The sequence below is a fragment of the Rhinolophus sinicus genome, chromosome 15, assembly GCF_057876585.1.
Source record: "Rhinolophus sinicus isolate RSI-liver-muscle chromosome 15, RSI-T2T, whole genome shotgun sequence".
Lineage (NCBI taxonomy): Eukaryota > Metazoa > Chordata > Mammalia > Chiroptera > Rhinolophidae > Rhinolophus > Rhinolophus sinicus.
In genome coordinates this window covers 91184847-91206767 of record NC_142515.1, presented here as the reverse complement: position 1 = coordinate 91206767, position 21921 = coordinate 91184847, and the positions used below count along the sequence as shown (strand labels likewise).

General features: G+C 47.7%; 1 protein-coding gene across 2 annotated transcripts; it reads right to left on the bottom strand.

Annotated features, from left to right (window-relative positions):
• Window positions 1-7915: 7915 nt before the first annotated feature.
• CHMP7 (charged multivesicular body protein 7) lies at window positions 7916-20433 on the bottom strand. Of its 2 annotated transcripts, none has more exons than XM_019714707.3 (10): window positions 19932-20433; window positions 17314-17485; window positions 12951-13136; window positions 12680-12813; window positions 11799-11847; window positions 11426-11545; window positions 11042-11140; window positions 10745-10805; window positions 9602-9781; window positions 7916-9374 (listed from the first exon to the last, which is right to left on the bottom strand). In XM_019714707.3, exons 1-10 carry the CDS (start codon window positions 20228-20230, stop codon window positions 9322-9324), a joined length of 1353 nt encoding a protein of 450 aa, XP_019570266.1. In that variant the 5' UTR covers window positions 20231-20433; the 3' UTR covers window positions 7916-9321. The 2 variants fall into 2 exon arrangements, with proteins under 2 accessions (XP_019570266.1, XP_088648596.1); XM_088792470.1 differs by having other exon boundaries at window positions 20102-20320.
• Between the last annotated feature and the right edge of the window lie 1488 nt (window positions 20434-21921).

The following is a 21921-nucleotide window of genomic DNA, read 5'->3' as shown; positions in this document are numbered from 1 at the left end:
AAAATACTCAAGGGAACTCAGCATAATAAAACACCCCAATGAGCTCATTTCTGTGAAAATACAAATGGATCCATGAGTGAATTTAATATGAAGACTGCCCCATTTCATCTGATATTTTCCTCATCCTGGCATCCAGAGTCCCTCCACACTGATCAGAAGAAATTCTGATTTTTTTTTTTTCCTTACCAAGTTCTTACACTGAAAGGCTAGAAACTACCCAAGGAGATAGTAAGCTTTGTTCTTATATATTTATATTCAAAGATGAGATATTGAGTATTTTGGTATCATAACTGGCATATTTGACACCTGAGGAGTGGATTATTTTTCAACATCTTCCTCCTGTATGCAACAAAATTATTTTTGGTAACAGTCATATAGTAGTCAGTAATAATCATTATTGTCTTGATTTGTTCTTTTTTTTTTTAAAAGATTTTATTGGGGAAGGGGAACAGGACTTTATTGGGGAACAGTGTGTACTTCCAGGCCTTTTTTCCAAGTCAAGTTGTTGTCCTTTCAGTCTTAGTTGTGGAGGGCACAGCTCAGCTCCAGGTCCAGTTGCCATTTTCTAGTTGCAGGGGGCGCAGCCCACCATCCCTTGTGGGAGTCGAACCGGCAACCTTGTGGTTGAGAGAACGCATTCCAACCAACTGAGCCATCCGGGAACTCAGCGGTAGCTCAGCTCAAGGTGCTGTGTTCAATCTTAGTTGCAGGGAGCACTGCCCACCATCCCTTGCGGGACTCGAGGAGTTGAACCGACAACCTTATGGTTGAGAGCCCACTGGGCCATGTGGGAATCGAACTGGCAGCCTTTGGAGTTAGGAGCACGGAGCTCTAACCGCCTGAGCCACCATGCCGGCCTCTTGGTTTGTTCTTTAGCTTAACAATAATTCAGTTTTTAAAAAGAATACATTTCAATTTAAAGTTATTCAAATTCAGTAAATTATTGCATGCGTGAATTAAATTTGCACTTACCAAACAAAAATATTATACCACATACTTTATACTCTTTCACTGTTAAAATTTTAAGCACAAGTAAAACTCTAGTGGTCACATCAAATGACTTAATTCCTGTAACTCATGCTCTGTTTCTTCTGTATTTATAATTGCTACATTACCAGCACATGGAGATAATAAAAAGCAGACTGGGTATTATTGTTGTTTTTTCCGTTACTAGCCAACAATGCATCCCTTTGTGCTTGCACCTGGGACAGAGGACTCCCTCTGTGGTTTTCACTGAACCAGGGTGGAAGTCAAGTTTAGAGTGGGACTCTGGGTGAGTTTGAGAGATGTGAAATGGTAGAATCAACAGAACTCGTTGCTGGCTCTACTCTTTCCATTTCTAAGATAGCAGGTCTCTGGCTTCCTGTTTCCTCACTAGCCACTTTCAGCTTTCTTTGGGGCTCCATTGCTCCTACTCAATCTCTAAAGGCTGGCAGGTCTCAGGGCTCCATCCTGGGTCAAGGTTCACGTTTATTCTTCCCCTGGTTTTCACCATCTCAGTGAATGGCAGCAGCGTCCGCGTACTTGTTCAAGGCCACAGCGATCTATCATTCTTTATTCCTCCCCTTGCGACCTTACCCTAAGCTTTTGTGAACCTGTTGGGTCCATCTCCAATGTTGTGGGGACAGAGCCAGGAGTGCAGTTTCCAGGCTCTCGGCCTCACGTGGAAAGGTGCTGGCTTGGGTAGCAAATGGCCATCAAGTGTGATTGGGTGGCCATCAGCTGTAGCTAGTTGGCCGTCAGCTGTAACCAGTGAGCCATTGGCCACTAATATCACTGCCAGGGCTATGCTAGCCGCGGATGGGGGCTGAGCTAACAAGTGCAGATTGCAGTTAGCACGGTGGATTACAGCTAGCAAGTGGGGTTGGTTGGTTGGCAGAGAAGCGGATGGCAGGTTGCAGATCGTATGGAGCCTGTTTCCTGTGTCTCCAGCCCAGTCACCAGCGAGAATATAGTGGTATGACTCCCCCATCTATGGCTCCGTGGGTGTTCCTTTTTGACCTCACCATATCCTGCATTCTTTTGCGGGGAGGGGGACCAGAGACCCTGCATGACACCCTGCATGACAAATGTACATCTGGAAACTGGCCTTCACTGTCACCCCCTTCTATCTCTATACGTAGTCAAACCCTCTGTTATGGGCTACGTAGTATTCCTCCAAACGTTGAAGCCTTCACCCCCAAGACCTCGGAATGTGACAGTATTTAAAGAGAGGGCCTTTAAAACAGGGATTAAGTTAAAATGAAGTCAGTAGAGTGGGCCTTAATCCAATTTGGCTGGTGTCCTTTTAAAAAGAGAAAATTTGGACACAGACACACATTTTATTAGGTTATGAAATTTCCTTGTAATCCTACTTTATTAATTTTATTAAATCATAAATGAGTGTTGAATTTTATCACATGTCTTTTCTGAATCTGTTGAAGACTTTGTAAGATACTATGGTTTAATCTGTTAACGTGGGCAGGGCCGTCAGTAGTCCATATGGCACCTTGGTGTGAAAGAGAAAAGGTGTTCCTTCCTCCAGGTGGACACAGCTCCATGCTAGTAAAGCTTGAACTGAATTTCAGCCCCATTCAACCCTTCAGCAAGATGCCCACCTATTGGTTATCCCCTGTGAGGAGCCTGACTCCCGGCCAAAATCCTATGTGTGATCTTTCAGGCCTGACCATAGGCAATTACAAAGGCTTTGCCTGGCAGCCCTCAGGGGGGAAGCTGCCCTCCACACAGGATGTTTGGTGCACAGCCTGTGCATTGCAGTATCGAGGGAGTTGCCATCAAATACCCCTTGTCCCCCTCCACTGGCCATGTCTTACACATGTTGGCAATGTCTGCATTTCTAGCCTAGGCCCCTCCATTGGGGAGGAGAGAGGTCAGCTAGACCCTGCTCACACGCCTCTGCATGTAGCCCTTCCCTTTCCTACCTCTGGCCCCCAAGTCCAAAAACAGCAGGAGCCTTTTATTCAGGGTTTGGTGGGCAGAGACAATTCCCTTCCCTACTTCACTGATTCACCTGACCCTCACTCAGTGTGGGTCCACGAGGATGGGGGGAAATGGAACACTGGGGAGCCGGCACCCTTTCTTGTGTGGCCTGTTGCTAATCGCAGTAGGTTTGGCTCCTTGTCTTAACTGACCACCTTGACACCGGGCAGCTCAGCCCTGTGACAAACTGCATAGCCATATCTGGTGGCTTGGTGGCAAATGATGTCAGGAAATTTTCTGATATGAAACCACTCCTGGAAAAGGAGGAATACCTAAACCTGATCACGGAGGAATTTTCTAAAAGATGCTTTGCTAGTAGGTTTGCTAAGGTTTTTAATGGCTCATTGATGTTCAATATTTTTCTCTTCTTTTCCTTTTCCAATAACAGCATGTAAAGATATAAATTCCCCCTTAGTATCCCTTTAGCTCCACTGTATGAATTTTAATATGCAGAGAAATCATTGTGGACAAAGACGCCGATGTGGGGGCATTCCTGGGGATGCAGGGTCAACAATGAGCTTATGTGGCTCCGTAGTTTCTCGTTTTCAATATAATTTGTTCTCTGATGCTGAGTTATTTAGAAGTGTTTTTATAATTCCCAAATGTCTGTTTTATTTAAGTTATCCCACTGTAAAACGTTTCTAACTTAGTTGCGTCATGTTCAGAAAATATGAACAATATGGTACCAGTCGTTTTGTATTTGTTGAGACTTGTTTTGTGCCCTACTACATGGCCCACTTTTGTAAATATTCTATGCATAGTTTTCAAAATGAATAGTCTCTAATCCATAGATCTGGAGTTGAAGATATTCCTATTGGGCCAATATTGGGCTATTGTGAATATTACATTTCAAGACACTTTTACTGTTCTCATCACTTAGGAAATTCCAAGGGTTTAGGAGCTCTGTGCCAGCAATGGGGGTGAAGACCAAATATAGATTTATTATAAATCACAATATCACAATCATCCACTGGTAACAATGGACAAATTACTTACCATTTCTAAGCCTCCGTTAACTCATTTGTGAAATAATAGTACTCATCTCATTGGAAAGATAAAACACCTTCAAAGAGCTTAGCACACAGCATGGAAGTCATGGAGATGTACTGCCCAAGCCTCCCTTCAAGGATTTGCTGCCCAGCTTCAGAGAGCCACCCCAGCTGAGGCTACCCCCTTTCCAGGGCTATCTGATGACCGAGGGAGAAGGGTGGCAATGGATAAAGGCCTGGCCTTTTCTGCCTGACGTGGACACTAGTGGACAATACTCACACTGGAATTCTCTGCCAGAGTGGCCAAGAGCTTTGGGGGCCTGCGTCGTAGATTGACTTCCTCTCCCCAGTCCTGTTTCTTCTCCTCTCCCTTCATAGGTGGTGATCCCTGATACCCCAAAATCTGTCTCCAGGTCTGCTTCTGGAGAACCTAACCTGCAACACATAGTAGCCTGCAGACAGTAAGCACCCAATAAGTGTTAGCTATTGTTCATTTCTGTTGTTCTTGCACTAAAATAAGAGCTGGAATCTAAAATTGGGCATTTTGTTCCTAACCCATCAACCCCTGCCCTGCAAATGCTTACTGCTGTACTAGTCTTTCATTGTGCTAATATCTTGGAAATACCCTTTGTTATGATCTGAATGTTTGTATCCCCTCAAAATTCAGACGCTGGAATCCCAACTCCCAATATAGTAGTATTAAGAGGTGGGGCCTTTGGGGGATAATCAGGCCATGAGGGTGTGGCCCTCATGAATGGGATTAGTGCCCTTATAAAAGAGGCTCCAGAGAGTTCCCTTGCTCTCTTTCCACCATGTGAGGATATGAAAAGGGGACCATTTGCAACCCAGAAGAGGGCTAGCCCTCACCAGAACCCAACCAGGCTGGCACTCGGACCTCAGACTTCCAGCCTTCAGAACTGTGAGAAGTACATTTCTGTTGTTTAAAGCAACCCAGTCTATGGCCTTTTGTTGTAGCAGCACCAATCTAAGACCCCTTCCTCTGACTTTAAGTTCCTGGAGGGCCGGGACCCTATCTCAAACTTCCTTCCTTCCTCTCCTGATTTGTTAGCTCACACGTGATAGGCTTGGATTTGTTGATTTTTAATTTCCCTGAGTTGAGAACTCCAGCACGGTATTTTCAATAGCTGAATTCTCTTCCAATGTGTATAATCTAAATATGTTTCTATTATCCTGGGCGAATTCATTGTGCGATACTCCAGTAAGTCAGCCAACATTCATTACACCATGCAGAGGGCTAGACATCCACTAGCTGAGGTATGATCCCCAACACAGTTCAGGAGGGGCTTTGGGGGGTACCATGTCACCTCATCACAGCATTGGATATCTCACGAGGGCCCTAACTCTCCTCTTTCAGGAAGTGCTGTGCAGTCCACATCTGCATGTTTTTCCTCCTTCACAATTGATGTGCTTGCTACAAGTCAAAAAAGTTACCTTCATGGTGCATATCAGCAAAGGAACAGTGTGACGACTATCCTTGGTTCCCCTGAAAACTGGAAACTGACCAGCTAGTAGAGAGGTAATTTTCAATCCATAGTCTGTGTAATTGCTCCCCTCAGGAAGCTATCTGCCAACTCAAAGCAGTGACACCCACCAACCACCCACCGCTCACCCACCAGACCCCAACCACCAACCACTGACCACCAATCACAAGAAGTCCTTTTGGAGTCACGTGGTTTTTGAGAGTCTGTGTGAAGAAGAGCCTGGGGTAACAGAATACGTAACTGGAAACCAACAAACCTAAGTTCTCTGGTGAGTTCTGTGACTTGGGGCAAGTCACTTAGGCTTCGGGGTTCTCACCTGTGACATGGATATTTCTGTTTCAAAACCGCAGTATCTGCCCCTGGTTCATCTGGGCCTGATCACCCGGCACCTGCTGAAGCTCCTTCCAATTCTCATGTTCAAGCGTCTGTGACCGCGTATGGTTTGTGTGCAGAACCACACTTTCCCTCAGGAGTAACTGCAACTTCAGTAAAAATGAGATGAAACAGCGAAACACTTCAAAAGAAGAGTTGCCAAGGTCACCCATGAACCTCAAAGCAAGCGTCACTTGGGTTTCTCATCAGTCAGCAGCACCCTCAGTGGTCTCATCTTTCTGAACAGCTTTGGTGGTTTTCTCTTTCTGGATTACCTTGATTACATTTCCCGCAGATTGAACCAGAATATCTAGACATCTTGGGGAGGCGGGGTGGGGTCTGCTCAACCTTGGACTCTGCCCTCTAGGCAGGCAGTGATGAATGGCTGCAGTTTAACCCTTACACATCCCTCTCCCAGCAGGGTGTCTGACTCAGAGCCCACCCAGGTCCCAGGGCTCTGGCTAAGACCTTTCGGGGAGACCCAGGAGGTTCTGAGGCTGCACCTTCTCCCCTTCCTCCCACCTCCCCAAATGTCCCTTTTCCCCTCTCCCCACACCTGCTCTCCCCACCGCATCACTGTTCCCCAGCCAGCAGTGACTGGGGACTTTCGAGCCACTTTTCTAGGCTTGGCATTGCTGTGGCACTGTCTCGTCACGAGACAGCAGGGATTCAAAGGGAGAAGTGGACCACACAGGGGGACACTAAGACAATCAGAACTTCTGGAGTCATCTTGCAGATGGGAAATGAAGGGCCTGTGTCTTCAAAGCCATATAACCAGCAGAGTGGCTGCGGTGAGACCTGGAATCACACTTCCTGATTCCCAGCCAGGACATTATCTCCCTACTTGATCTCAGCGGAATCACGCATAGATGATGTTTTGATTTGCAGATTGCTTTTCAGGGTTCTGAAGGAAAGAGTCAAGGGACATGAGAGCGTGGATGTCCTCTCTCAATGAAACCATCTCTGAGCCCCCCAACTTGAGGTGTTTATTCTCCGAACTTCCTTACCACAGGATATTTTTTTCTTTTCCTAGTTCATATTGTTAGTTTTTAAAATCTTAATTTATTGGGATGACACTGGTCAGTAAAATTATATAGGTTTCAAGTGTACATTTCTACACTACGTCATCTATATACTGCATTGTGCTCGCACCACAGAATGTTTCAAAAAGGCTGAACCTAGTTCATCCGCACCTGATCTCTCTCCACGTATAAGAAAACTTACCAGCTCCCGTAATAAATCAAGTCTATTCCTTCAAGAGGAGAGTCCTGTTTAAGACTCAGGTTCCCCAAGGGAATCCCATGCTGAAAACACAGCCACCACCAGACAGGCTCATTTTCCACTGATCAGTCCCAGACTCGACATCTTTCCATTTCCTGCTGCACAGCAAAGAACTAGGCCAAGACATGTAAACCAGGCCCTCAGCAGCGCAAGTCCGCGAGGGTAAGAGTAACACGAGGGCAGGTACGAGGCTCAGAAAGTGCAGGTCCCTTGCTTTCAGCGGGGGTTGGGGGGCAGGTGTATGGTGGGGGTATGGCTGATGGAGGTTGGGGGGCGTTTCCTACATCCTGCCTCCCTGAGAACCTGTCCTCACTCTTCTCTGTTCAAACTGTTACTGCTCTGGGCCTTGCTCCCAATGCCTTTTCCTGGTTGGTTCAGCTGCTGTGAACCCCGCACTGTGGCAGACCTTCCAGCCTGTTCGTAGCCCTGCACTCAGCCTCAAAGCCCAGCCCCACTCCCCACCCCGGGGCAGGACAAACACCAAGCATGTAGCAGGGGCTGAGTTAAGTATTGATGCCAGACTAAAGTATGGCATGGTGACATGGGCAGGGGAAATTGGGTCATTTAAACAAACAGGCAAAGGAAAAGGAAATGGTGGCACACTCCTGAAACCAAGGCCACCCAAAGGACGGGGCTCCCCCAGAACAGCGCTGAGTGTGAGAGCCATCAGTGACATTGACCAGCTTTCACTGCAGCTCGGCGCTTGTGAAAGCACCGAGGTGTAAATGTTGGAGGTGGAGGTGGGGAGGCATGAAGGAACAAGAAACTAGACAACTTAAAGAAGAGACCAGGGCAAGTACTCAGGGTTTTTATTTTTAATTATTTACCAGATAAAAAAGAAAAAATAGTGATTGTTTCTCTTCACCCCCAATATTTCGGTTTACCAAGGTCGACTGGGAGAGAGATTTGTTGAAAGGTGATTGATTCGTGCTGCTGGCCTGGAGCAAATTCTTCCCCTCTGCTCCACTGCCACCTCAGCTGGAGGGCCAGGAAAGGGCTCCAGGCAGAAGCACTGGCACTGTGGCAGCAGAGTGGCAGTGTGGCTGCCATCTTCTCTTCTCCTTGCTGCCACAGCATTCAGACCCTCTCCTGTCTGTCCCCCTGCACCACCCTCCCCCATTCATGAAAGGAAGTGGGACGATGGGGCTTGAGGAGGCAGGGACAGGTGAGAGCTGGACCGGGAAGCACGCAGATTGGCAGAAGGCTTCGGGCTTCTGCCTCCGGTGCCCAGCCTGGCTCAGATCCCCCGCCCTGAGCAGTGGGCACAAAGCAAATGCTCTGAAATCCAAAGAACCTGTTGTTGTGTGCCAGGCTCAAGAAGGGGAGGTGTGTTGTTGTGTGGCTTGTTCTGATACAAATCAAGTTACGTTTACATGATTCCATGACGGGGCAAGGCAAAGGTGCTGCCTCTTTAAAAAAAGCACGTGGGGGGGACTGGACACTTGGGGCCCTGCTGTCACCTGGGCTCCCCCCCACCAAGTTCAAAGTCCAATGACAACACTTGCTCCAGTCAGATCTTCTGCATAAGAGAAAAGAGGCAGGAACATTCACCACCCACAGGAGCCCCCTCTCCAAATGTGTGACTCTGAGCCACTGAGGGGTGACCTCTCTTGCTAAACACCTGGAGAACGTGACAAACGACCCTAGAGAAAAAAATCCTTTACACTGTTTGTTTCTCCATAAAGTGGCAGCTGTTTGATTCTCATTCTTCTCGTTACCAATGAAAATAGAATGGGACCGGAACAAGTTTAACTGACCTTACAGACAATACATTCCTCTAAGAAACAGTGGGGGGTGGGGAGGAAAGAGGACTGATTTTGATTTAGCAAAGCCGCAAATCTTTCACCTTCATTGGCTGGAACAAAGCTGGTGGGTGAAGACAAACCTAACTGAGCCAATGGCAAGAACTGCAGGCTATGAGAGACGACAGGTCAAACACAGAACTGTATAAATTGTGGCACTATAAAGATGAGAAGGCAGGTCCATGATACCAGCTGGGAGCAAGCCTTTGGAGCACGCTTCCAGAAACTGTATCTGTCCTGTAGTAAGTGGTAGCATCCAGATAAATCAGTGTGTTTCTCCTTCCTCCTCTTCCCAACCAATTCTGAGAGTTTTTCATTTAAATAACTATGTACACACATACAAGCCTGGTCTCTCTTTTACATGAGGGTCCTTCACGTGCGGGTCCTACAATGGCTTTAGAGAGTCGGTTCCAATTGCCTTTTTGGAGATTTACTGCTTGGGACCAAACCTGCAAAGAGAAAACATGAAGAATACTATACCAGGCAGATCTTTAAGACAGAAATCATCCCCGTATTTAAGGGATTGAGTCTTCATATAAATCAATGATGGCCCACCGCTCCCTCACTGGTTCCCTGGCAAATTGAGGACTTGGGCTGGGACTCCTCAGTCCTCTGTGGCTGCTATCAGACAGAGGGCCACGTGCCCACCAGCAACCCTGGGAATACAGCTCCATACCTCCCTCTGATAAGGACAGTTTCTCAAGCTCGGCTTCAAGTTCAGCATCCGAGATCCTAGGGTTAGGCACACTGTTGGTATAAAACGTCTCCTGGGGGTTGTCAGGCAGATCCAAGGGTTCTTTGGTGGTATCTTGAAGAAGGATGTCCAATTCCTTCTCCAGTTCCTCGCTGTCAAAATCTAGAAAGGAAAGACAATGTCAGGACACATTAAGTCCAGGGAGGAGTTGCATTTATGAGTCAAGGGCTTTGAAGCAAAACTCCGCTCAGCTTTACAAAAGATGTTCAGGCCTCCTTGCAGGTCAAAAAGAATCATGTGATGTGCTGTATACCTGAAACTCATGTAATATTGAATGTCAACTATAACTAAAGTACAGCACAGGGAATATAATCAATGGTATTGTAATAACTATGTACGGTGTCAGAGGGGTAGTAGACTTGGGGGGGTTATCACTTTGTGAGGGGTGTAAATGTCTATTCATTATCTTGTATTGTACACCTGAAACTGGTAAAAATAAATAAATAAAAGAAAAAAAAGATCCTGTGCGTTGGGAGGCAGAGGATATCTTCAAGCAAATACTCTTCTTCCATACACAGAGCTAAGTCATCAAGGAGGTACATTCTGCTAACCCCATGAGACTGACCTTGCTTCCTCTTACCCTTGAAGAAGCATCTTCCAGTCAGAAGCCTAATCAGCAAGGAACACTGGAGCACAAAGGGGGCATTAGTACAGACTGTCAAGGAGGAAATGACAAGTCCTCCAATTATTCCTATGGATAAGCCCCAGGTAGAGGGGAGGGGAGGAGAGCCCTGCCTGCACCAAGAAAGTCAGATCCATGACCAAACCTACCACAGCACATGGAAGTGGAGTCCTCGAAGGAAGGAAGGAAGGAAGGAAGGAAGGAAGGAAGGAAGGAAGGAAGGAAGGAAGGAAGGAGGGAAAGATGGAAGGAAGGAGAGATGGAAGGAAGGAAGGACGGAAGAAAGAAAGGACGGAAGAAAGGAAGGAAGGAAGGAAGGAAGGAAGGAAGGAGGGAAAGATGGAAGGAAGGAGAGATGGAAGGAAGGAAGGACGGAAGAAAGAAAGGACGGAAGAAAGGAAGGAAGGAAGGAAGGAAGAAGGAAGGGTCACCTTGTAACTCACCTAAGCCATTGGTCACCCCGCCAGCCAGAGTCTGAGAAAGTTCATCCTGGGTGTCACACAGCTGTAAGGGGAGAAGTACAAGGCCTTGAACTCTGAGTGGGGTCTCTGAGGACCTCAGTCTTTGGGTCTCAGTGTTCACGGTGACAAAGTAACACTGCCCCATGAGAATCAAAGAATGCTTCCTCAAGTTCACAAGCTAAAGAGTCAAGGTTGGGAAAAGAGGAAATGCAACAAAGTCCCATCTGTTCTCAGTAATGTCCTCTGGAGTGTCCCTTCCTCCCCGGCCCCATCCCGTACCTCTTGGATCTGATCTACGAGGCTCTCTGCCTTCTCCACTGTGACATCCTTCATGGAGAGTTTCAGGGCTCCTACCCCAGCCTGATAGGCATTGAAAACCTAAAGAGAAAGCCGCTGTCAGTGCAAATGAAGAACACCAGGCAAAATACATATAGTATTGTTTCGTCTCCAAAAGATAGCTTTGGGTTTTTGTTTTTCTGTCACCCACACTTGATGCACCCCATATGCACTGAGGCCAAAACTTCCCAACAGAAGAGGCAAACGCAATCCCAACCATATCCTGAAAGAACCCAGGCCTCCTCCAAATAGCAGCGCCACAGTGGAGGGGACGAGGAGCAGATGCAGGAGGCCGGCCAAGCTCTGGAGCACAGGGGCAGTGGCTACCATCTGATCTGTCTGGGAGGCATAGATCCGGTCCAGGATGCCTTGCACGGTGTCCAGCTTGGCATGCAGGGCCTCGATGCGCTTTTCCGTCCGCTGTTTGGCCTTGAGAGACCTCAGTGCCTAGAGGGGCATGGAGACTTGGTCAGGGTCAGACTGGGCAGGCCAAAGGGCTGGAGAAAGGTAGCCTTTCCCAGATGCTCAGACCAGACCATTCCAGGCCTTCTTCCCTCTCATTTATAAAATGAGCCGTGGTGCCTGGGACACCCGCACACTGTTCCCCTCAAGCCCCAAGTTCCTTTCTGAACTATTGGGGCACCTCTCCCTGCCGGGCCAGGGCCCAGGCACACTGCTAGAGGGGAGGGAGAAAACTCACCAGCTGTTTCTTCCCTGCTCGGCATGCCCGGCGGGCTTCCTCTTTACACCTATGAAACAAAGAGGCAGATCGAGACGATAGTGCCATAGGAGGGGGTGGTAGGGTCCTGAAGAGTCCCCAAGAGTAGCACTTAGGTGAGGTACTTTCAGATCTGAAGATCAAATCCACTCCACCCAATGGCGAGAAAAAGGAGGCCCAATAGCCCACGGTCACTCTTGCAAGCACATTTAGATATGCACACAAGTTTGAGCTCCTGCACGTGGGGAAGACAGACTAAGTTTAACCCACAGGTAGAGAGAGCATGCCAACAAGGCACCTTGAAAACAGATTCCCATTTTGGGAGCCAGGAGATCGGGAATCGATTCTTAACACCAACAATGACTGTGGGCGTATTCCTTGCATTTCTTCCACTGCAAACATGCACACTTTAATTCAGCGCCTAACAGTCTACTTTTCAGAGAAGTGTTCACATGCCTGTGGCAGGGACAACTGGTAAGGTCACCCCAGGGGAAGGGTGGGAGTCCCTCAGAGACCTCCGGAAGGCAGAGACGTGTCTTGTTCACTACTGTATCCCCAAGTCCCCAAGACAAGGCCTCGCTTAGTAAACACTGGTTAAATGGGCACCGGCATGGAAGAGCGTAAACATAATGTTAACAGTCGTACTCTTTGGCGGAATTAAAATCCATTATTTTCTCCTTTGTGATATTCTGTGCTTTCCACGATGACTGTATTGAGCAGTTACTAATTCTGTAATTAGTAAAAATAATAATAATAATAACCTTTTTTTTTTTTTTAAAGAGCCTACGGACACCAATGCTTGGCCAGCCCTGAGGGCCAGCCAGGGTGGGGTCGGGGGGTGTTCAGCTGGGGGAGGGGGTTACCTCTCTGCTTCCTGGGATAAGGACTCCACTTTGCGTGAGAGCAGCTGTTCACTCTGCATGAGCTGGTACACCCCAACATCTACGTCGTTGACAGGGGAGACCTTGGCATGCGGCCCGCGGGCAAACTTCACAATCTGAGGGACAGGGACAAATTACTGCTGCCCCTGCCACAAGTGCTGAGACATCCCCAGGCAGGCATGCTGGCAGGCACGTCAGGAAATGCTTAGTGAGTCATCAGGGAGTCGGGGAGTGAAGGGCTGGATGCGTGTACCTTCTCCCCATTCTGCTCGAGGACTGTGACTCTCTTCTCCTTCTGTAGCTGCAGCAACACCAAGTAGAAGGTCCTCTCGTCTGGACAGGAGCCCGCACAGAGGGTGCTCAGCTCCGACAGGGCCACCACAGGGTGGGAGGACAGAGGGGAGTTCTGATACAGACGATACACCTCCTCAGCCTTCTCCTGCAGGGAAGGCAAAACATGCTCACAGGCCCTGACTGCCGCACACGGATCCAGTGCCCTGACCCCGTGCTTCCAAACCATCGTCACACCCAGCAGGAACAGGGGGCACCGACCATGTTTTCCCTAAAGTGGCAGCTTTGGAAAAGAAAAAGGATTTGTGGTTTTGAAAGCTTGGAGGACAGCGTGATGAACGTGGATGAAAGGACGTGCCTGATATACTGGGAGCCAGCTCTGTGCCTGCACTTCCATCTGGGATTTTACTACGATGTTTACGGCTCTCCCTGGCCCAGGGCTCCCCAAGGGAAGAACGAGGTGGTGTGCTGTGTGGAATGGTCACGGACGAAAGCTGGAGCAGGTTTTCTGCCCAGCATGTGCGACCCTGGACCAGTCAGTCTTACTGGTGCTCAGCATCCCACAAACTGAAGGTGGATGAAATGATATCGAAATTCCCTTCCATTCCAGGTCTCTCCATTTTTTATGCCAAATGGCAATACTGCAAACGAGAACATTCCTGAGTCTATAAAGCATCTCAGGAGAAAAGTATGTGACAAACAGGTGGAATAGGGTTTTGTGAGAAGTCTAAGACGTAAAGGTTCCAAGGAACAAAGCCTCTGTGTTCCTCCTACATGGAAATTATTCTCTCAGTCTTCTGCAAATAAATATTTACAGAGGTCGGCACAGAACACTACGAAAATACAGGGAAGGGATACCCAGGAGGTCAGAGCTTGTCTGGAAACAAACAGTTTCCAGAGCAGAATTCTGAAGAGTAAGTTTCTAGGTGAAGCAGGTGGGAAGGGCATCTCAGGAAGAGCGGCAATCGTGAGCAATGGCATGGAGTATGACGGATGCGGACGGAAGGGAGGGAGAAGCACTTCTCTCTTGTACCTAGTGGACTATCTTCTATGCTGGCCTTCATTCGGCAGATGGTGGGAAGTCACTGAAGGGAAACGGTTAGATGAACAGATATCTAGCTGACAACTGGGAAAGGATGGATTGTAGGTTAGGCTTAGAGGCAGGGAGACCATTTATGCAAGAGGATATGAGGGTGTGAACAGGGCAATGGTCATAGGGACGGCTTCACACAGATAAGGGATGGATTCACACGCACTTAGAAGATAACGCTGGCAGTAACTGGGTTGGTGGTGGAAAGAGAACATAAATAGGCAATTCATAGAAGGAGACGTGTATGTGGCCAGTGGATGCTCTGAAAGCAAACAGGAAATATCATTTTTGTTCATCAAATTGTCAAAACTGAAAAGACTGATTTTATCCAGTGCTGACAAGGCTGGACTCCTCAATGTAGTCTTGACGAAAGCGTAAATTGGTATAAACTTCTGAAAAGTCATTTTGGTAATTTGGTAAAAGTCATTTGGTAATAGTCATTTGGCAAAATGAACATATGCGTTTCTAGAAATCAATTCCATAAAAATAAAAGTAGAAGTACATAGAAGTACACACAAGGCTATCAGAGAAGTATTTGTTTGTAACAAGAGTAATTGGAATGACTTATCTGTCCATCTGAGTGCTAACTATTGCATATACTGTGCTGTATCTATAGATTATTACGCAGCTATCCAAAAGAATGAAGTAGATAAACCTATATTGTGTAGGGGCTTGGAAACATGCTCATGATATATTAAAGTAGAGTGCATATGTTTACATATATATGTATACATGTATATTCCTTTATTTATTCAACAAATATTTATTGATCTACTCTGTACCAGGCACTGTTCCCAGGGTTCCAAGACCCGTGGGACTTCTCCCTTTTGGTAGAAGAGAGAGATAATAAATAAGTAAACAAGTAAATAAGATTTTAAAGAAGTACTGAATGTTAACAAGAAAATAAATTGGAATAGTATAATAGTGTGGGACAGGGTCAAAAGAAATGTCTGTAAACACACACACACACACACACACACACATACGCACGCACACAAATGGGAAGGGAAGATACCTGAAGAGATGAAAATGGGATGAACAGAAAGAAAACTTTCATTTTGTTGTATAATTGTTTTAAATAGCAAAATCTATGGGCAATTTTTCCTTTTCTGTATTTTTTCAAATAGAATATAAAGTTACTGGCTGCTTTCTGTGTCTAGACTTGGGCAAATCAATTTACCTTAGAAGTAGGCTTTCTCTGTTTTATAAGATATCCAGATAAGACCTGTTAGTCTCACACATGTAAACAAGTCTCTATCCCAGGAGAAAACAGTGAAGTCACCATATATTTGAAAGCAGATGTCACTGAATGAAATTAAGTGTTACATGTTCTGGTTAGTGATGTAAACTGAGTACGTATTTAACAGTCCCATGCCCCTGCAAAGCTAAAAGATTTATTTTTCTACCTAAATAGGGTTAGACTACATTGCTGCCAAATATTACGTACTGTTGGTTCTTGGAAGATCTATGTAATTCCACTCCTACCCTCATCTCTGCCGTTGCTCTCAAAAGACTGTGAGTCCAAAACCACATCTGTGGAGATAAATATATCGGCCCCCCTTTTGCTCCAGGTTAGAGAACACATGAGGTAAAAGACGGCACAGAGAAATGAGGTTTGGCCCAGAACCACCCAGACTATCCTGTAGTTTCTGTGGAGACTTGGCTGAGCCCTAGAGGTCAGGGCACTAAGTGGGGGGATAACCATCTAGGTAGGGAGGAGGTGGAGAGGGGTGTTCCCCTGAAGCAAACATGTACTCCTCAGTCAAAAATCCTGGGAGGCTGGGAGAGGTGGGAGATTCTGGAGACCTCCTTCTCAGTCTGAGGCAGAGAGGGTTGGGGGTCTGTTGAGGTGAGGAGAAACTGGAGCCTCTCTTGGGGTGGGGGATGGGGATTCTGAGCTGGCTCTAGCTGTGTGGAAGCCTCCAGGGCCATGCAAGGGCCCTGAGGTTGGCTTTGGTCTGGAAATTTCAAAAACTACTGCCTGCAGTACACTTCCACTACCTCGTATTCAGTCAACTTTGTTCTTTCTCTCTCTCTCTCTCTCTCTCATTACTATAACCTTGACCACAGAAGTTTTGAAGCAGGTTTGAACTGAGTTAAAGAGAGGGTGGGAGGTGAGAAAATGGTGACAACAAAGCTTGGTTGAGGACAGAGACAGAGCAGAAACTAGGCAAGAGCCCAAGGCCCACACAGGAGTTGAGTGGGTTTAGAAGTTGAAGCAGGAGAGCACCAAAAGAGGGAGATGGAAAATACAGATCAAGAAGCTAACTGATGGGACAAGGGGACAAGAAGGGTAAGGAACAGACTCAAGAGGACATGTGGAAGAGGAGACAGACATTTCATCCTCTGAGCTTGGCAGGAAGAAGGGCTCAGAGGAGGTTTAACTGAGGGTAGAAAAACAGAAAACTGAAGGTGCTGACTCAGGAGATTTCTACCTTCTCCATGAAGTGTCTGCAGACAGTAGAGATGGCAGCGAATGGAAGGGGTGTGTGGAGGGCTGGGAGAGGACAGGAAAACGGGGCTGTGGAGTGGCTCTGAGGGCCCTCCTCCAGCTGGGGGCTGTGAAACGGGCCCCAGTCTTGGTGATAGGGCAACTTTCTCCAACAAGGATGGAGACAGTGGGGCTGACCTACGGCGGTGTATTTGCTGGTGTCTCTGGTGTAGGGAGAGCTGAAAAGACGCTGAGAGTACTGAGGAGGGAACCAGTCAGGCATCGGTTACACACTCTAGGCTGAGTGGGAAAGGCATGCCAGGAGGAAGCTGAGTGACCAGAAAAGCAGGAAGGGATCAAGGGCCTGGTGGCTTCCTGATGGACGTAAGGCCGTCAGTAAGCTGGAATTGGAAAGGGTGATAGCCAGAGAGGAGGAACTCTGATCCTAGTTTGCTGATATAGGGGACGGCAAAGCTGAAAGTCACAAGGTCCTCAGGAATCCCGAAAAATTCATGTCAGTGAACTACAGAAGGCAGAGCATTTTATAAACATTACCTTATCATGAATCCCTACAAATAAGGAAAATAAGCAACGGTCAATTCCTAGGCAAAAGATCACCTTTGAAATGTAAACGTCCAACTAACAAGTAAATACTGCTACAAAGTACAGAATAAGGGAGGTCAGGTAACTTCAGGTATCATGTCACCATGTAAAAAGATACACCCTTTTCTAATGATACACAAGGTAGAGGAGCCTATTGTCACACCAGATGACACCAGACCTGTCTCTCTTCTGATCACCCACCTTCAGCAGCTCCACAGCCACAAGCACCTCCTCGGCAGGAACCTTATTATCCCCTAGCATGTTGGAAAGAGTCCACTTGAGAGGCTTCAGCAGGAAGACTCCGACCCCCCAGGAGATCCAGCTGCTGTCTACACTGGCCATGAAGTCTGACTCCCGCTGCAGCTCCCCTCGACTGCAAAGAAAGAAAAGGGCATACAGTAGGCATAATACAATGTCCCATTCGAGTCCCCACATCCCCGTTACCCCAAAAGAGGATTCTGATCAGCAGCAACAAAAACATTCATTAGGCACCTACTCTGTGCTGGTTATTATGAGCAGCACTGTTTACGCTCCAGCTGTATGCCTCACAACTCTGCAAGATAGATGGTGTTACTTGGCATTTTAGTTAATGAGAAAACTGAGGGACTGAGAAGGTAAAAGAGGCCAAATCTAAATTATAATTTGGCTCCAAAACACCAGGTCACCACTAGGACTTCAGAGGCACAGGGGGCTGCAGGGTCTATGATGAGACTTCCTTGACAAATGGAGCTCAAAATGATAAAATGAAAATTAGAAGAACGGATCGTTGTCAAGTGCAAGGCATGAGGAAGACTACCAAGAATTCAGAGGAAGGATTTTCTGCTATGCCCAAGCCAGGGTGCAGAGAAGGCATTTCATGGCACTGGTAATAAGTAGCTACCTTTACATAGGCTAGTCCCTACGTTACACGCTATGCGAGGAATAGCTCTTCAAATCCCCACCATAAACCTAGGCACAATTATCATCACCAGTTTATAATTGGTCAAACTGAGGCTAAAAGAGGGCACATAATTTGTCCACAGTCACAGAATTTAGCCAGTCACACAGGTAGCACCTACAGGACTTTCTCGGGGCACCAAGATACTCAGTAAAGCCCTCACCCTCCTTCATATCCTCTGCTTCCAACAGCCTGGCAGAGCCAGGATTTGAGCCCAGGCCATTTGGCCCTCAAGCAAAGATGTTCATTACTATGCTATGCTGCTTCCATGGACCATATCTTCCTCAGAAATTCTTCTGGTGCCAGATGCCATCAAACACCAGGCAGCGTCAGGAGAGTGCCAGCAAACAGGAGAGCAGAAATTGAGGTACAGGCGTACCTCCGAGATAGGGGTTTGGCTCCAGAACACTGCGCCAAAGTGAATATTATAATAAAGTGAATCGCACAAATGTTTTAGTTTCCAGTGCATATAAAAGTTATGTTTACACTACACTGTAGTCTATTAAGCTTGCAATACTATTATGTCTAAAAAAACAATGTACGTTCCTTAATTACAAAATACTTTATTGCTAAAAAATGCTAATCGTCATCTGAACCTGTTGGGGAAATGGTGCTGATCAACTTGCTTGACACAAGGTTATCACAAATCTTCAATTTGTAAAAAATGCAGTATCTGTGAAGCATGATAAAATGAGGTCGGTCTGTAATGGGAGGTCTCTGGATCAGGAGTCATAGAGGATGGGCCTGCTGTAATGAGGAAGCCCAGACTCTTCCTGTCCCTTACGGACCTCTTCAGCTACTGTCTCCCCTGAGTCCCACTTCACGCATGAACTAAAACTTTGTCCACAGGACACTTGCTCAGAAAAGAGAAGTTTCAGAAATGGGCCTGTCTCATCAATGTCAGCCAGTGGAAAGGTACTAGGGAGAAGGGAGAATTTCTAATCCAGAAGAGCAGCAAGCTAAAACAATATCTCCAAGTTGACGTTCTCTTTCATTCACTGAGGGAGGCACAGGCGAACTAGGCTGCTCTTGGTACGATATATACAATGTGAAGGACAACTGACTTCGACTCAGAAGACCATGGTCCAGTCCCGGCATTACCTCTAACCAGCTGTGTCACACCAAGTAAGTCATTTCATCTCTCTGAGGCTCAGTTTCCTCTCCTGTCTGCTGAGGATAATTCTACATCTGGACTGCTGAGGGGATCAGATGAAATGGTGTGGGCAAAGTATCTGCACACAGTAAAGTTCTGTAAATCTATTAGCTATCCATGTGATTACTGCCTCAGGTACCCCCAAAACACTGCACCTGTCGCACAGGTAGCACCTACAGGACCTTCTCAAGGCATCAATATACTCAGGAAAGCCCTCACCCTCCTTCACATCCTGGGCTCCAAACAGTCTGTCAAGGACAAGCCACGATAGGCCAGACACATGACCTGTGCTGGGGGCTGTAGGCAAGAGTCCTAGGACTTGGCCTCTTCTCCATGACTGCCATCTTCTTAGCTCTGACTCTCCTTAGTTCAACAAATCTTATCTCGTACACCTTCTGTTCCAGGGTAATTCAAATGTGGAAGGCCCTATGAAATAGCACCGTAACAGGATTCCAGTCCATTCATACAAATGACTGTCACCTCTGCTAGGCTGGCTTCTCTTCCCATCTGGATCCCATCTGATCGGCCTGTTCTGGCCCTCCAGTTTCCCCCATACCCCATCGCCTTCTCCCTCCACACACCCTTACCCCAGCCTCCTCCGTCGCCCACTGAACACACACAGAGGCCACTCGGGGCCAAACCCTGGGCTGGGCGCGGTGCGCAGTCAAAGAACCCAAGGGGTCCCTGCCCGCAGGGAGCCCCCCCGCCCCGGCCGGGGCCCGCCCTCACCGCAGCAGGTCCTGCAGCACCGTGGCCAGCCCCAGCGGGACGCTGCCCTTGCGCTGAAAGGCCTCCTGCAAGTCCCGCAGACGAAGGCGCACCACCCCCTGCCGGCGGCTGTGGCTCAGCACCAACGGCGCCCAGAAGCCCATCTTGCTGTCCCAGTCGGTGCTGTTCACCTCGCGACTCCTTTTGAAGGCAGAGAACAGGAAGGACATGCGCTCCTCATCCTCCTCCCACTCGGGGGGCAGAAGGCCCGCCGAGTCTCCCCCGGCCGGGGCCTCGGCCTCCCGCTCTGGGGACCACATCAGAACCCCAGCCCCGCCAAGGATCCGAACACAAGCCTGGCCCTGGTCCCCCTTCCGCCCTAGTTCCTTCCCGGCTTCCGTTCCTTGACCACCGCCTCCTCTGTCCTTACGTCACCGCCACCCCTAGCGTGAAATAAGTCCCGCCCGTCCTCACGGCGTTTGCGCCGATCTCTCTCTTTAGCCGTCTTTGTGCGTAAAGAAGCGCTTCGCGCGTGCGCGCCGGCCCGCCGCGCCCTCCAGCGCCCTGTCAGGAATGACTGGCGAGAGCGAAGCAAAGGGTTGTGTCTCCAACGTGTGGTTTCAGATCGTTCACGCTAGGGGGCGCCAGAGGCGCTAGGATCGCCCGCCTGGATCTCCGTTTACCGCTCCTCGACAAGCCGTTCTGACTTCGGACATTTAAACTTCCTAGATAGCTTCCTTCTACGATTATGGTAACGGATAAATACAGCTGTCGGTCCCTCAAGCTCCCTGACAGTGTATACACTGATTTTTGAAAGTTACTACTCATACGCCCCTCCATCTGCCCTGGAATGTCCGTCTGTTCCTTCTCAGTATGACTTTGTGTCCTTTTCCCTAGTTCCCTGAGGGCAGGTGCAATGACTTAAATATCTTGCTATGATATAGTGATGCTAAAGAAATACTTCATAACCTGAAAGGTGCATAACTTGACCCTCGCCCTTCTAAATAGCTTAGAATCTTGTTAGAATGAGAGCTCATATATGATTCTCATTAAAATTTTTATGAACACGTCCAGTGTTTTACGGATAAATTGTTTTGTTTTTTTCTCCTTAAGTGTGTTTTTCCCGGAGCACGGCGCCCTAACCAACTGAGCTAAGTGGCCACCCCTGGTATTCTTTTCAATTGATCGACTTAAAAGGTGAAAGGATTTTCTTGTTTATTGGAACCAGGTAACAATCAGAGGTGAATATGAATCTGGCTTCTGCCACTCACTGGCTGTGCGACCTTAGCCAATACTTACCTATCGTTTCTGAGAAATGTTATGATGTCTGTAAAGTATCTAGCACATAGTATAGTAGGTGTTATCACTGAGTGGCAGAAGTGGGAACTCAGTGTAAGGAAGAATTTTAATAAGCATTTTAAAGGAGGGGAAGGGATATGATTGGTTTTATATGAATGAATGTTGTGGGGACAGAGCCAGGAGTGCAGTTTCCAGGCTCTCACCCTCACGTGGAAAGGTGCTGGCTCAGGTAGTAAATGGCCATCAACTGTGATCAAATGGCCATCAGCTGTGGCTAGTTGGCCGTCAGCTGTAACCGGTGAGCCATTGGCCACTAATATAACTGCCGCAGCTACCGAGGAGAGTTGAGGAGAGTCGGTCAGTTGGCAGCAAAGCGGACAGCAGGTCGCACGTCGTGTGAACCCAGCCTCCAGTGAGACCATAGTGGTATGACTTCCCTACCTATGGCTCCGTGGTGTTCCTTTTGGGCCTAACCATATCCTGCGTTCTTATGTGGGGAGCGGGAGCAGAGACCCTGCAGGCCGCCCCACACGGCAGTAACATAGTTTCTAACAGCTCAAGGCCTCATCCCTAGTATTACCCTAGCACCTCTTAAAGCGCCTGTTCCAGCCAACATCTGAAGATAGGGCCCCTGTCTTTTATACTAATTTTTGCTCCAAAAGACGCATTAGAGCTGATTGCCGGGCTAGGTTGTGGGGGCAGAGCCCCAGAA

Bases quoted from the DNA above. Each gene is read 5' to 3' on its own strand.
- CHMP7 (XM_019714707.3), bottom strand. From the start codon at position 20,230: ATGTGGTCCCCAGAGCGGGAGGCCGAGGCCCCGGCCGGGGGAGACTCG. The intron at 11,848-12,679 runs GTAACCCCCTCC...TTTGTTTCATAG, and splicing joins TTATCCCAGGAAGCAGAGAG to GTGTAAAGAGGAAGCCCGCC. The intron at 9,782-10,744 runs GTGAGTTACAAG...TTTCCTTTCTAG, and splicing joins CGGGGTGACCAATGGCTTAG to ATTTTGACAGCGAGGAACTG.